This window comes from Mirounga angustirostris, unplaced genomic scaffold, assembly GCF_029215605.1.
Source record: "Mirounga angustirostris isolate CCGP_5_RB_7025 unplaced genomic scaffold, mMirAng1.0.hap1 SCAF_9, whole genome shotgun sequence".
In the NCBI taxonomy this organism is placed as follows: domain Eukaryota; kingdom Metazoa; phylum Chordata; class Mammalia; order Carnivora; family Phocidae; genus Mirounga; species Mirounga angustirostris.
The window spans coordinates 62,254,540-62,270,361 of record NW_026991717.1 but is presented as its reverse complement, the minus strand read 5'-3'; the positions used below and the strand labels follow the sequence as shown (position 1 = coordinate 62,270,361).

The following is a 15,822-nucleotide window of genomic DNA, read 5'->3' as shown; positions in this document are numbered from 1 at the left end:
TCCTCAAGGGTTAAAAAAAATAAAGTCATTGAAACTGACCAACTCAGAAACACACAAAGCTACTAAAGCAGTATTAAGAAGAATAAGCTAGTCCTGTGGCTGCCTTAAATAGAGTCTTCTGCACCCTTCTGGAAAGAATTTAAGCTAGATTTAAGGCTTGAAGTGGACTAGGAAAATATAACACCATACCCAACATACACCATCCTGGCTAAAACACACTGCTTTCCAGAGCCAATCTGCAAAGAAGCTGAGAAAGTAGTCACTCACACACAGAAATTGTTAGGAGAGGTAAACTAGCCTCCCAATCTGTGATTCTGTCCTCCAACCAGGACAAACCTTCTGCTACTATTAATTTCTGCCAACACTTAAGCTTCATCTTCTCAAACAAAAAATTCCAAGGCAGACCTAACACAAGATGATTCAGCAGCCAACAAACCAGTCACAAGCTGCTTATTTTGTCTTCCAATTCAGTTAAAACAAAAACCTCAATAAAGAAACCTGATTTCCCCTAATGATCCACTTGACATGGGAGAAGACACAGCATAGGCACAGCTGAGTGACTCTCTGACTGTTAAGGAACTCAACCCCCTAAATCTGAAGAAACAGTGGGTGTGAAGTTACAGACGGCCCAAACGCCATTTCTATAAAATTCCCACCTCAGACTGCTTATGGGAATTTTTAGACCTTTTATAAAAAAACTTCCTTTTACTAATGCTTAAGCAGCTATTGCCACTTTAAAGACAAGAATCTCAAATATTGGGGCGCCTGGGTGGCTTAGTCGTTAGGCATCTGCCTTTGGCTCGGGTCATGATCCCAGGGTCCTGGGATCGAGCCCCGCATAGGGCTCCCTGCTCGGTGGGAAGCCTGCTTCTCCCTCTCCCACTCCCCCGCTTGTGTTCCCTCTCTCGCTGTGTCTCTCTTTGTCAAATAAATAAATAAAATCTTAAAAAAAAAAAAAAGATCTCAAATATTTCTATTGAATTCCTGATCATCAGAAGTGCATCATTAAAAAAAAATATTTTTATTTATTTTTTAATCTCTACACCCAATGTGAAGCTTGAACGCACAATCCTGAGATTAAGAGTCATGCTCTACACAATGAGTCAGCCAGGTGCCCGCAAGGGCATCATTTTGAATCCTCTTCACCAGGTACAAAGAGGGTTTCCCCATAACATCTCCCATCAAGAATGTTCCTATCTAAACTTTCCCTCCAAAAATACTTACTAATTGGCATGGGGACAAAAACAGTCATTGTACAGTAGAGAAGCACCAAACACACCAAGGGATCAAAGCTAATATCATCATACTGGGACGGATGTGTCATGTGCCTCCTAATATGTCATACCAAGAAGGATACGTCACTTCGTTGGTAATCCTGCCCGAAATGCGTAACCCAAATCTAAGAATCTCATGAACTCAAATTCAGAAACAGTGTACAAAATATCAGGGGTATACTATTAAAAAATAAAAATGTCATGAAAGAACACTGTGTCAGATTTAAAAGAGATTAAAGAGATGTGACAACTAAATGAAACACGAGAGTCCTAGACTGGATCCTGGATTGAATTTTTAAAAAAAGCCAAAAAAACCCCACCAAAACCCTATAAAGGACATTATAGAGACAACTGATGAGAAATCTGAATATGGTCTGTGGACCAGATAATAATTTTTACAACTGCACTGTTGTTCTATGAGAAAATGTCCTTTTTCTTAAGAAACACACATTGAACTATTACAAAGAAGTTCAGTACAAAGTGTCAAACTAACCCTCAAAATGGGGAAGAAAAAAAGTATGCATTTATATAACAAAAGCAAAGGAAGCAAACAATTGCTAAATATGAATAAAAGTTACATGGCAGTTCCTTGCATTATTCTTGCCATATCATTTTAAAACTTCTTGTGTTTTGAACTAATTTAGACTTACAGAAAAGTTGCAAAAAATCATACAGAGTTTCCTTACATCCCTCCTGCTGCTTTCCCTAGTTTTAGCATCTTATATAACTTGAATACAATTACTAAGAAAGGAAAATAACACTGGTAAAATATTAATTAAATTACAAGTCTTATTTGAATGTCAACACTTTTTCCACTAAAATTCTCTTCCTGTTCCAGCATCCTGTAACAGGATCCCCTGTATTTAGTTGCTTTTCTCCTTAGTCTCTTCCTGTATGTTACATTTCTTCAATCTTTCTCTCATGTCCTCAACACTTTTGAAAGGCACCAATCAGTTACTCTGTAGAATGTCCCAAAATTTGTGATTTTCTGGTATTTTCTCATGATTGGAATGACATTATGCATTCTGGCAAGAATACCACAGAAATGATGTGTTATTCTCTATGCATCACATCAAGTTCACAATGTCAAAATTTTATTACTAGTGACTATTTAGATCTTTTCGGTAAGGTAGATTCTGCCAATTATCATCACGAAAGTTACTATCTTTCTTTCTGTGCTAATATGTATGCTGACAAATTATTTCTCCTCTAACCTTTATCCTCTAATTTCAGTCTTCATCAGAATGGATCCAGTCTGCAACAATTATCACTGTGGTATTTGTGTAATGATGGTTCTCTACTTCCTTCCTTCCTTCTGCTCTCATTAACTGGAATTCTATTGCAAGGGAGAGCTGTTCCTTCTACCTTAACTATTTGCTTATTTATTTAAAACAGTATGGACTCACAGGAATTTCTTTTAATCTCTGTGTTAAAATTCAGTATTATCTTTTTTTTTTTCTTTTTTAAAGTAGGCTCCATGCCCAGCAGGGGGCCAATTCAGGACTTGAACTCAAAACCCTGACATCAAGACCTAATCCGAAATCAAGAAAGGATGCTTAACCAACTGAGCCACCCAGGCGCCCCAGTATTATCATTATCAATTTTGGTGCTCAATTATTCTAACTTTGACCATGAGGAGCTCCTTTAGGCTGCTCCTGTGTTCTTTTGACAATCCCTCACACTCATCTTTCATCAAGCACTTCCTTACTTTCTGGCACTCCAAGATGTTTAAGGCTCATCTTGTATTTTTTCCCTGCCAAGTTCTGGAATAAACTACTTATCCAAGGAGCTCTGGTTCCTTTTATTAAAGAATAAAAGGTGTTTAGAAATCAAGACCTGGGCACAAGATATCCTCATTGTTACCGGGTCTGTCCCTAGGCACTCTCAGCAAACAGAGCTAGAAAATAAGTATATATGCATACTAACCTATGCATATACACACAACTATATTTCTGTACATATCTGTGTATGTGTGTGTGTGTGTGTGTGTATAAAAACATGAATTCATACTGATAGCTCTGATTCCAATCAAATTTCAAGGGCTTCACTTTAGCATTCCCAACAGTGACAAACTGGCTGTCAACTACAACAGATTTATTTATTTGTTCAATTCTAGTATGCATTTAAAGTAGTTCCAAAATTACTAACCCATTCCTTTGTAAGAAACACTTACTATGTCAATCATAGCATTTATGTATAGTTCTTTTGGTCTTCAGCCTTACAAGACATGCAGTCAAAATACTGATTTCCTCAGTTACTTCAATGAGTCCTTTTCTTTCCCCACTCTCTGCAACTTGATTATATTACTCATTTCTAATGCAGTTAAGCATTTATCCCTGTCTTTATTCCACTTTGCCCACATATCCCCTCAACCTCCTCCTTCACCCACATCCTGGTTGGTTTTAATGGATTTATTATAGGGGTATGTGAGGAATATATGACACATTACTAGGATTCTGAAAGGCAGTCCTATATATAAAAAGATGTACTTGAAGACTGCCCCCTCATCCCTGCTAACCTGTCCATTCCCCTCTTTCTACATTTTCCCCACCTGCCCCCTGTAAGAAATCAACACTTTGATTTCTGGTTTATCCTTCTTGAATTTCTTTTGCACGAATGAGGATTTATTTGTGTATTTTCTTGTATTCCTGTTTTGCTTATATGAAAGGTAAATATTATAGATACCTGTTTTTGTTTGCTTTTCTCACTTAACAGTACATCCTAGAAATTACTCCATATCATCTCAGAAAGGTCATCTTCATAATTTCTTTTTAACTACAGCATAATAATCCACTGTGTAGATCTACCAGAGTTCAAGTCCCACATATAGGCACTTAAGTTGTTTACTTTATTTTGCAATTAAAAATAATGTTGTGAGGGCGCCTGGGTGGCTCAGTTGGTTAGGCAACTGCCTTCGGCTCAGGTCATGATCCTGGAGTCCCGAGATCGAGTCCCGCATTGGGCTCCCTGCTCAGCAGGGAGTCTGCTTCTCCCTCTGACCCTCCCCCCTCTCATGCTCTATCTCATTCTCTCTCTCAAATAAATAAATAAAATCTTTAAAAAAAAAAAAATAATGTTGTGAGGCATCTGGCTGGCTCAGTGGAGCTTGCTACTCTTGATCTTAGGATTGTGAATTTGAGCCCCACGTTGGGTGTAGAGGTTATAAATAAATAAACTTTAAAATAATAACAATAATGCTGGAATGAATAACTTTGTTTACATGTATTTTTGTATTGCTGGAGATATAGCCTCAGGATAACTTCTAGAAGCAGAAATGCTGGTTTGAAAGGTTAAGTGCATGTGGAGATTGTTAGGTATTGCCAACTTGCCCTCCAGAACAGTTCTCTCAAATTTGCATTCCTAGCAGCAATGTATGAAAATGTCCGTTTCCCCACAGCCTCCTTAACAGAATGTGTTACCATATTTTAAAATTTTTGCCACTGTGATAAGTACAAAATGGCATCTAGGTATTATTTTAATTTAGATTACTCCAATTACGAGAGACTTTGAACCTTTTAATGTTTGAGGGCCATTTTTTCTAAGATTGCATTTATTTATTTGACAGAGAGAGAGAGAGAGCACAAACAGGGGAGCGGCAGGCAGAGGGAGATGAAGAAGCAGGCTTCCTGCTGAGCAAGGAGCCCAACGTGAGGCTCGATCCCAGAACCTTGGGATCATGACAAGAGCCGAAGGCAGCCACTAAACTGACTGAGCCACCCAGGCACCCCGAGGGCCATTTTTATATCTTTCTTTGTCAATTTTGATTCATGTCATTTTATTTGTCTACTGAATTTCTGGTCCTTTGTCTCTCAATTCTTTTTCTCATTGTATATATTTGTTGAGATATAATTTAAAAATTTTCTCCAGCTTTACTGAGATACAGCTGTCACACAACATTATGCAAGAGTAAGGTGTACAATGTGTTGATATGATACATTTATATATTGCAGAATGACTACCGTGATGGCATTAGCTGACACCTTCATCCTGTCACATGATTGTTTTTGTGGTGTACGTAATATAGTATTACAGTTCTGTGTCTCTGGATGAATTTACACATGCAGGTTACTGCCATCCAAATTACAACATGAAACATCTCCATCTCAGTAAGTTTATTTAGCACCTCTTTCTACTCAATTCCACAACACGGGTACTTCTGTGTCTTTTTTCTTTCACAGAGCATGTTTTTTAAATGCATCCATGTTGTGTAGATCTCGTATCTGCCTCTTGTATGGGAATCATTGCAAATCATTACAATGTGTGATCTGTGTCTGGCTTCTCTCATTAAGTTCTTTGTGGAGAGATGAAGAACAAAAAGAACTGGCAGTGAAGCTCGTGAAAAGAATTTGAGATTCTATAGTGGGACAAAGGGAGATGTTAGGATCTTGGCAGCAGCCAAAATGGGCTATTTTGTAGCCAACAGAATGGTCTGGGAGAGCCTTAAAATTGGAGCATATGCTGAGTTGGAAAGAAGGTATCGGATGATCTGTATAAAGCAGGGAAGCAGGGTAGGCACCATCAGGGGATGCTGGAGGTGCATCTGTGTTTCTCTTGGAAGAGCTGGTCTTAACTTCCATCCCAGCTAATTGCTGTTGTTTGGCTTTCTTGAGTTTTGCTCTATGGTTCTTGAACCAAACCTGCAGTACTGCGGGATGGTATCTCGTTTTGAGGCCATTTCTTTTTGAAAGAGGAGCTAAATAAACTTACTGCGATGGGGAGCAGGGTATGGGTTCTTCCTGAACAAGAATTCCAAATCTGCCGATTGTTTCTCAGTGAACATTACTGTTTCCTTTGTGAATGCTTCTGGTGCTTTCCTTTAAATCTGCATTTGCTGCTGCAGGCTCAGAAGTTCCAAGGGTAGTTGGTGATGACTAAAAGCCCTCTCTCAAAAGTTACTTTAGGAAGGTCTCCTGCGCCTGATACCCTGAGATCAAACTGTGTCCCCATGCTCTGGTCCTGTGTCAAAAGTATCCTTCAATTTTTAAGAGTTTTTAATATATGAGAGATAATAGCCCTTTGACTGTGATATACAATGTAAATAATTTTTCCCACTTCATCAGTTATCTTTTGTCATGAAAAAATTTATTTGTATTTAGTCAAATTTACTAATGTTTTCTTTCATTGCCTCTGGGTCACACATAGAAACTTTTCCTATGCAAAGGTTAAATAGGAATGTGATAGCTTTCTTCTAGTCTTTGTATGGTTTCATTTTTTACACTGAGAACCCTAATACGTTCAGAGTATATGTGTGAGAAACATCTAATTTTATCTTTTTCCAAAGGCTACCTAGTTGTTCCAGCATGACTTATTAAAAAGTGCATTAGTCTTGGGGCGTCTGGGTGGCTCAGTCGTTAAGCTTCTGCCTTCGGCTCGGGTCATGATCCCAGGGTCCTGGGATTGAGCCCCACATCGGGCTCCCTGACCTGCAGGGAGCCTGCTTCTCCCTCTCTCACTCCCCCTGCTTGTTTTCCCTCTCTCGCTGTGTCTCTCTCTGTCAAATAAATAAATAAAATCTTTAAAAAAAATAAAAAATAAATTAAAAGAAAGTGCATTAGTCTACTCTACTGTTCTATTTGCCTATTCATGTGCCAGTACTACATTGTTTTAATTATAGAGATTTATAGTGTAATTTAATGTTTGATGGTGCTTTTTCAGTGTTTCTCCAGCAATTCTTACACACTGACTTTTTCCTTGAGGTTAGTATCAACTTTTTTTTTTTTTTTTTAAGATTTTATTTTTGACAGAGAGAGACACAGCAAGAGAGGGAACACAAGCAGGGGGAAGTGGGAGAGGGAGAAGCAGGCGTCCCACGGAGCAGGGAGCCTGCTACAGGGCTCGATCCCAGGACCCTGGGATCCTGACCTAAACCAAAGGCAGACGCATTAATTAATGACTGAGCCACCCAGGAGCCCCTAGTATCAACTTTTCTAAAATCAGAAAATATCCTGTTCATTTTTCTATTAGGATTGCACACAATTTATAAGGCAATTAAGTAAGTAAAATGCAAACAACTGGTGAGTAACTGAGTAAAGGGTATATGGACACTCCTCACACAACTCCTGAAACTTTCAAATTTGAAATTATATCAAAATAAAATGTTATCAAAACCAAACAAATTAAAAGAGCAAAAAGAATGCTTATACATCTTTCTCTTGCATCATTCACATTTTTTTCCAATGCCTGTGATTACTCAGTAACATCCAAATATTTATAGATTCTCCAAGAAACATTAACTCTACAATTTCATTTTAATTTCCTCTATTATCACCTATTAATTTGCTGTCAGATCTCTACTGCTATACGTAAGAAAACTGCTTTCCTTTCTCAAAGATGTTTCCCTCCATTTTTTGGACAAGGAACATCATTCAACAACTGTCTTGTGAATTCTGATCAAAATCTAGAAAAACAGTTGATTGACAAGAGTACTCGTCAACATGTTCTTAATTCTAAGAGATTGGTTTTCTTTCTGAACACTGTGAAGGTACCTAGCTCTCAGCTCCTCTTTAGAGGGCAGGGAGACAAAATATTCTTGCCATCTCCTATGCTGGAGGCACTCACATACCTTTGGTAGTTCCTTTTTCACAATGCTGAGCCATACTTTCCTGCGACGAGCATTAAGCTGCTCAATGGATAAGTGCTTCTTCTTGGTGCCAGGAGGAGGTGCATCATGAGAGAACTTGGCAAAGACTTTGGTCTGATGGTGGTGGCAACGAGGAGATTCTTCAGAGGAAAGTTCTTCATCCCTTCGCCTTTTTTTCTTCACTTTTTTCAACTTGGCTGCAAAGGAAACAGACACTGAGAATCTTGCATTTCTGCCCTTCCACAGAATATTGCCACAACCAACCTCATCACTTTAAGACAATTCAAGGTTCTTTCCTCATTCCACCTAAGGCTGGCAATGTTTATCTCTTCATCTATTCAGGCCTATGAACATTCCAGGAGGAAGATCTCACTATCTTGGATACTCCTTATATTTACATGAAAGAGAAACACAGAATAAGATCTAAAAACTGAATTTCTGTTGAACCCAACAACAGGAAGGGAGACGTACAAAGTACCATGAACTCAAATAATGGCCATGAGGAAGGAAACATTTCTACTTGGTGGCAATGTTAAGGTGATTAAAGAGAAATAACAAAGAAAGAAAAAAATGCGCCGATAGGACATTACGACCTGTGAAGAGAAAATCATACATGGAATAAAAAAACTAATTTGGGGGTGCGAGTGTGGAAGAGATAAACTAGTGGATGTGGGAGAAAGGGAAGAAGGCTGAAAAGAATTTCTGAGTAGAGTTCATACCTTCAGGGGAATAAAATCTGCCTTGTACAGATAGCTTAAAACTTTCCCTTCCTACTTCCTTCCTGATTTCCAGCTGCTTAGAGCTCAGTAAGGGAGGAAAACACACTTCCTGGCAAACATGCAAACAAACACTACACAAGATTATCAAGAGGTGATCTATTTAAAAGTTCCACATACAGCAACAATGATGACTTATTCCCACCACTTCAGGTTGCTCTTCATACTTCCCTGTGCATAACCGACTTCTGCCTCTCCCAGATTATCAACATTTGGAAGAGTGTGTAGAAGAAAAAAGGAATAAACTAATTAGCTTAAACCTTTGGCTAGGAATCCATAGTCCTTATGCCTTTATAATTCTAGAAAAGATCATTAACCAAATACGAAATAGGGTTAACAATACTTATTACCTAGACAGGGGAGACTAGGGTTTTTCAGATAAAGCAAGTTTCTACTACATGGATTATGTTCAAAGCCCAAATGCACCAATAGGCTACGCAAAACCCTGAAACTAAGAATGAGTAAATATGGAAGGCAGGTCGGTGTGCTCACCTTTAAGCTTCTTTTCCTCCTTGAATTTCTTTTTTTTGGGTCCAAGTAGGTGCCGTTGTTGCTCATAGAAAGGGTCGTACGTGGAGAGCAGGCCTGCACTGTAGTATTGGTACTGCTGCAGCTGAAGCAGGCAAAGACAGGGAGGCTTACAAGGGCTGGTCTGGGTTCTAAGCCTGCCTTCAAGTCATCTTTACTACAAAACCTTGAGCCAGAGAAAAACCAGAGCTCCTAAATTTGTTCTTCCCACAAAAAGACCAATAAAGATTTAGTGCCTCAAAGTGAATTATTTCCTTACTTCAAAACAAAACGGGTTCATCAGCTATGTATATGGCAAGTTGCTGAAAGTAACTTAAGAAAGAAAAACACTTCATGCTTCTGAATTTCCACCAGACTATTTGCTTGGAACTGACACATATTCGAGTGATGCAATTAACTGCAGAAAGGGCTCCACCTGGAAGTCATCAACAAGTAATAAACCATATTTCTATTACCAATAGGTCCTCAGATTTAGTAAGGTTTTGATATGTGTTATTCTGGGTTTTGGTCTTCTATCTGGTTCAGAGAGTCACTAGCCATCCCAATTCTCCTATATTTCAAGTCTTTTCACTCTTTATATCTCCCACTAATAGAGTTTGACAATATTATGGATAACGCCTACATTGCCAGAATTCTAACATATGAACCATCGATTTTTTTTTTTCCTGTCCAGGAAGAGATTCTTTCAAACACTGCATTTAAATTGACCCCCAAAGCTCACATTAATTTTGTTTCACTTATTACTAATGGATAAATATAAATATAAACTTAAACAGTCCACTGTTGAATCTCTTTCCTAGACTGCAGCCAGTCCAAGAACTGAAACTAGGACAGAAAAGTGACACGGAGAACTATCACGAGGTCCCCTGTCAATGGTCAAAATTAAATGAGCATTCATTGAGCTATATAGTTAAAATCTATTAACTTTCCCATATATATGTTTTACTTCAATTTAAAAAAGGCCAAGCATTGCAATCCCTACCAAAATATCAACAGCATTTTTCAAAGAACTAAAAGAAATAACACTAAAATTTGTATGTAACCACAAAAGACCCCAAGCAGCCAAAGCAATCTTGAGAAAGAAAAACAAAGCTGAAAGTATCACAATTCCAGATTTCAAGATACACTACAAAGCTGTAGTGATCAAAACAGTATACAGTGCTGGCACAGAAAAAGACACATTGATCAGTGGAACAGAACAGAGAACCCAGAAATAAGAGGCGCCTGGCTGGCTCAGTTGGTAGAGCATATGACTCTTGATTTCAGTGTCATAAGTTCAAGTCCCATGTTGGGCACAGGACATAAAAAAAAAAAAAAAAATTCCAACAACACAGAATAGAGAATTCAGAAATAAACCCATGCTTATACAGCCAATTAATCTATGTCAAAGGAGGCAAGAATATAAAATGGGGAAAAGACAGTCTGCTCAATAAATGGTGCTGGGAAAACTGGACAGTCACATGCACAAGAATGAAACTGGACCACTTTCTACCACCACGAACAAAAATAAACTCAAAATGGATTAAAAACCTAAATTTGAGACCTAAAACCATAAAAATCTTAGAAGAGAACAGAGACAGTAATTTCTCTGCCATCAGCCAAAGCAACATTTTTCTAGATGTCTCCTAAGGCAAGGGAAACAAAAGCAAAAATAAACTATTGGACTACTTCAAAATAAAAAGCTTTTGCACAGTGAGAGAAATCATCAACAAAACAAAAAGGCAATCTACTGAATGGGAGAAGATATTTGCAAATTATATATCCTATAAGGGGTTAATATCCAAAATACGTAAAGAACTTGTACAACTCAACACCAAAAAAACAAACGATATGATTTAAAAAATAGGCAAAGGACCTAAACAGACATTTTCCCAAAGAAGACATACAGATGGCCAACAGACATATGAAAAGATGCCCAACATCACTAATCATCAGGAAAATGCAAATCAACTACAACAAGAGATCCCCTTACACCTGTCAGAATGGTTAGTATCAAAAACACAAGAAATAACAGGGGTTGGTAAGGATGGAGAGAAAAAGGAATCCTCGTGCACTGTTGGTGGGAATGCAAATTGGTACAGCCACTCTCGAAAACAGTATGGCGGTTCCTCAAAAAATTAAAAGTGGAAATATCATATCCAGTAATTCCACTACTGGGTATTTACCCAAAGAAAATATAAAAACTAATTCAAAAGAGGGCGCCTGGGTGGCTCAGTTGGTTAAGCGACTGCCTTCGGCTCAGGTCATGATCCTGGAGTCCCTGGATCGAGTCCCGCATCGGGCTCCCTGCTCATCGGGGAGCCTGCTTCTCCCTCTGACCCTAACCCCTCTCATGTGCTCTCTCTCATTCTCTGTCTTAAATAAATAAATAAATAAAATCTTAAAAAAAAAAAAAAAAAAAAAAAAACTAATTCAAAAGAGATACGTGCGGGGCGCCTGGGTGGCTCAGTCAGTTAGGTGGTTGCCTTTGGCTCAGGTCATGACCCCAGGGTCCTGGGATCGAGACCCGCATCCGGCTCCTTGCTCAGCAGGGAGCCTGCTTCTCTCTCTGCCTGCCGCTCCCCCTGTTTGTGCTTTCTCTCTTTCTCTGACAAATAAATAAAATGTTAAAAAAAAAAGAGAGAGAGAGATACATGCACTCATGTTTACCACAGCATTATTTATAATAGCCAAGATACAGAAGCAACCTAAGTGTCCACTGATTGGTGAATGGATAAAAATGTGGCACGCGTGCATGCACACACACACGTATGTATGCATGTATATGAGCTCCTGCCATTTGTGACAACATCGATGGATGTACAGGGTATTATGCTCAGTGATATAAGTCAGACTGAAAAAGACAAATACCACATGATTTCACTCATATGTGGAATCTAAAAAACAAACAAAAAGCAAAATCAGACCTGAAGAGAGAACAAACTGATGGTTGTCAAGAGGGGAGGAGGGTGATGGGGGTTGGGCAAAATGAGAGAAAGAGAGTGGGAGATACAGGCTTCCAGTTATGGAATGAATAAATCATGGGAATAAAAGGCCTAGCACAAGGAATACAGTCAATGATATTATAATAGTGTTGTATGGTGACAGATGGTAGCTACACTTGTGAGCATAATATAATATATAGAGATGTTAAATCACTTATGTTGCATAAGTGAAACTAATATTTTGTCAACTACACTAAAAAAAAAGACCAAATATTTCAAGCACCAAATGCCTAGCACTGTACTTTAAGAAGGAACTCTAAGTCAAAACAGTCAGATATCTTACAATTATTACTTCTGCAGGTTTATAAACGTCACCATATATACATATCTATATAACTATATAGGTATTTTTTTTTCCTAAAGAGAGAGCTCGACCGGGGGTTGGGGGTGAGGGGGTGGACAGAGGGAGAGGGAGAGACAGAATCAAGCAGGCTCCATGCCCAGTGCAGAGCCTGACCCAGGGCTTTATCTCATAACCCTGAGATCATAACCTGAGCCAAAATCAAAACTCAGACGCTTAACCGACTGAGCCAGCCAGGTACCCCTAACCTTTAGCATATTATTCAAAGCTTTCAAACTAATTTTGGCTGTTAACCAATTGTTAGAAAGTTTTTAGGTCTTCAAATATGCTATTGCTCATCATGTTCAAAGCACCACACTTCTGACAAAAATCAGAAGGCTTTGGTAACAGTATTCAAAGAGTTGTCACTTAAAACTATCATCAATCTAATGTTAGTATGTAAAGAAAAGGAGTTTTTTCAAGATAGGGACACTTCCAAAGAGCAAGTGCATTAAAAAAGGAACCCCTAGAATTCAAAATGGCGCAGCCACTTTGGAAAACAGCCTGACAGTTCCTCAAAAAGGATAAGCACAGAGTTTTCATATGACCCAGTCATTCCTCTTCTAGGTATATACAAAAAAGAAATGGAAACAAATGCCCACACTGAAAACTTGTACACAGATCTTCATGGCAGCATTATTCATAACCGCCAAAAGTGGAAACAACTCACTATTTATAGCTATCATTTGTAAAAGCCAAAAAGTAGAAACAATCCAATTAACTCATTAAGTGATACATGGATAGTAAAATGCAGTATGTCCACACAATGGCATATTATTTGGTAACAAAAAGAAATGAAGTACTGATACATGCTAAAACGTGAATGAACCTTGAAAACATGCTAAGTGAGAAGATGAACATAAAGGACCACATGTTGCCCTATTTGCATAAAATGTCTAGAACAGGCACATTTATAGTGCTAAGTGGCTTCCTGGGGCTGAGGGGGAATAGAGAAAATGAAAGACAACAGCTAAGGGGAGTGGGGTTTCTTTTTAGAGGAAACATTCTGGAATCATATAGTGATGATAGTTATACATCTCTATGCATATACTAAAAACCACTGAATTGTACATTTAAAAAGGCTATTATTGGTATGTGAAATATATTTCAATAAAGCTTGTACTAGAGGGGCGCCTGGGTGGCTCAGTCGTTAAGCGTCTGCCTTCGGCTCAGGTCATGATCCCAGGGTCCTGGGATCGAGCCCCACATCGGGCTCCCTGCTCGGCAGGAAGCCTGCTTCTCCCTCTCCCACTCCCTCTGCTTGTGTTCCTGCTCTCACTGTCTCTCTCTCTGTTAAATAAATAAATAAAATCTTTAAAAAAAAAAAAAAAAAAGCTTGTATTAGACCCACCACCACCACCACCACCTAAATATAAATGTAAAATGACATGTCTTCAATGAATGTTAACAATAGGCTAAATTAAATACCCAACACAAAGGTCTGAGATTTCCCCTGAAACTCTCTCTTACCTCCTTGTCTTTGCTATACTTATTCTGGTGAAGTTTCTTATACTTGTGCAGCCGCAACATGTTATGAAGTTCTTCTCTGCTGAGGTGGAGTTCTTCCTCTTCTTCTTCTTCTTCTTCATTGTCTTCACTCTGAGAATCTGCCTCACTGGACTCATCACTTAGCAGAATGCTCTGCAAACAGGAGGAAATGGGAATGGAATCTGTTGCTATGGAGCAAGTCCTTCTCTAACCCAAGCATCTTTTCCCAACACAATGACAAAAACAGCTGGAAGACAGTAACTCCAGTTTCCCAATTCATGTGGAAAAGAAAAGGATACCAACTGAACCTAGTGGCATGAATTCAAGAGCACTAACATACGAAAATGCTATAAAGGCAACAAAGCTAGATTTCACTAAGTACTTAGAACTATACGTAGGCTATTTTAACTGTCAAATATCAAGGCAAAAAACTAAAAACAAAAACAAAACCACAACCTATAGGGTATAAAGGAATATACAGAGCCGGCCATGATAGCTAATAAAGAAGAAACAACCCAAAAAATCATTAGATTTTGTTATTATCCAGATAATGAAATATTATTTAGCCATAAAAAGGAATGGAGTACTGATACATGCCATAACATGAATGAACCTTGAAAACTATGCTAAGTGAAAGCAGCCAGGCACAGAAGGCCACATATTATATGATTCCATTTATATGAAAAGTCCAGAATAGGCAAATCTGTAGGGAAAGAAAACAGATTAGTGGCTGCCAGGGGCGACGGGAAGTGACTGCTTAATAATCACAGAGTTTGATTTTGGAGTTTCTAGAATTAGTGGTGACGGCTGCACAAAACTTTACTACAATACACACTTTACAAGGGTAGATTTTATGGCATGTGAATTGTATCTCAATTTTTAAGAATGTGATGGCTAAACAAAGATTTCTGCATTGCCAACAGCTTAAAAGCCTTTTATACACAAACCTTTTAAAGGACCTCATGATTATAATGAAAGAATGCCTTTATATTACTTTGAGCTCTTCACAAGAAAAGAAAGCAATAGAGAAATAGTTTCAACAGAAGAAATCCTACCCTTAACTCAGTTGGGCCAATGACAGTAATCTTGTAAGAGTGTAAAGAGTCTACTATTTCCCTGCCTATAAACACTCACAGAAATTTACCAGAGTAAAATACAAATTCTTTAACATGGGGTACAAGGCCCTACACAAGCAGGCTCTCTAACCTCATCTTCTACCATACCCTCTCTTTCATTGTACTCCAGCTACACTAGCCTTCTTTTCCTCCAAACATACTGAGTTGCTTCCTTTCTCAGGAATTTTATAGTTATGTTCCTTCTGATTGAAATGCTCTTATCTTAAACATTCCCATAGTTCTGATCATTCAGAAATCAGCTGAAATGTTACCTCTTTAAAGAAGCCATTTTTGTTTCTTTGTTTGTTTACAGACTTACTCACTGCCTCCCCCCATTTGAATGTAAGCTCTACAGTGCAGGAACCCTGTCTGTCTACAATAGTATCTGGCAGGTAGGACGTACTCAATCAACTTCCCAATAACTCAAGTACTAATGAAAATGACATTAATAGTCCTGATTATAATGTGAGGCAGGGAGGGCAAGGATCTTATCTATTTTTTTACTCCTTTGCTCTGCGCAGTGCTTTATACTCAAAAATGTTTGCTAAAATGAATTTCACTGACGCCTCTAGATTTTCCTCTATAATCTCTTCAAAAAAAAAAAAAAAAAATCACACCCACAGTATAAAACTCATGTCTAGAAAAATCTCTGCTAATGTGTCTGAATGAGTCAATAACTCTCCCTTCCATTTGTAATTTTAGTAGGTTATTTGAATTATAAACATTTGCCTTATCTC

At 38.3% G+C, this 15,822-nt stretch overlaps 1 protein-coding gene across 7 annotated transcripts in view; it reads right to left on the bottom strand.

Moving 5' to 3' along the window:
• Positions 1 to 15,822, bottom strand: part of INO80 (INO80 complex ATPase subunit) — a 136,658-nt gene that overhangs the window by 89,345 nt on the left and 31,491 nt on the right. For all 7 annotated transcript variants that reach the window (XM_064570665.1, XM_064570664.1, XM_064570661.1 and 4 more), the window contains 3 exons: positions 13,953 to 14,123; positions 9,123 to 9,243; positions 7,837 to 8,051 (listed from right to left, as the gene is read on the bottom strand). In XM_064570665.1, coding sequence (XP_064426735.1) covers positions 7,837 to 8,051; positions 9,123 to 9,243; positions 13,953 to 14,123 — 507 coding nt within the window. The remainder of the gene's footprint in view (positions 1 to 7,836; positions 8,052 to 9,122; positions 9,244 to 13,952; positions 14,124 to 15,822) is intronic.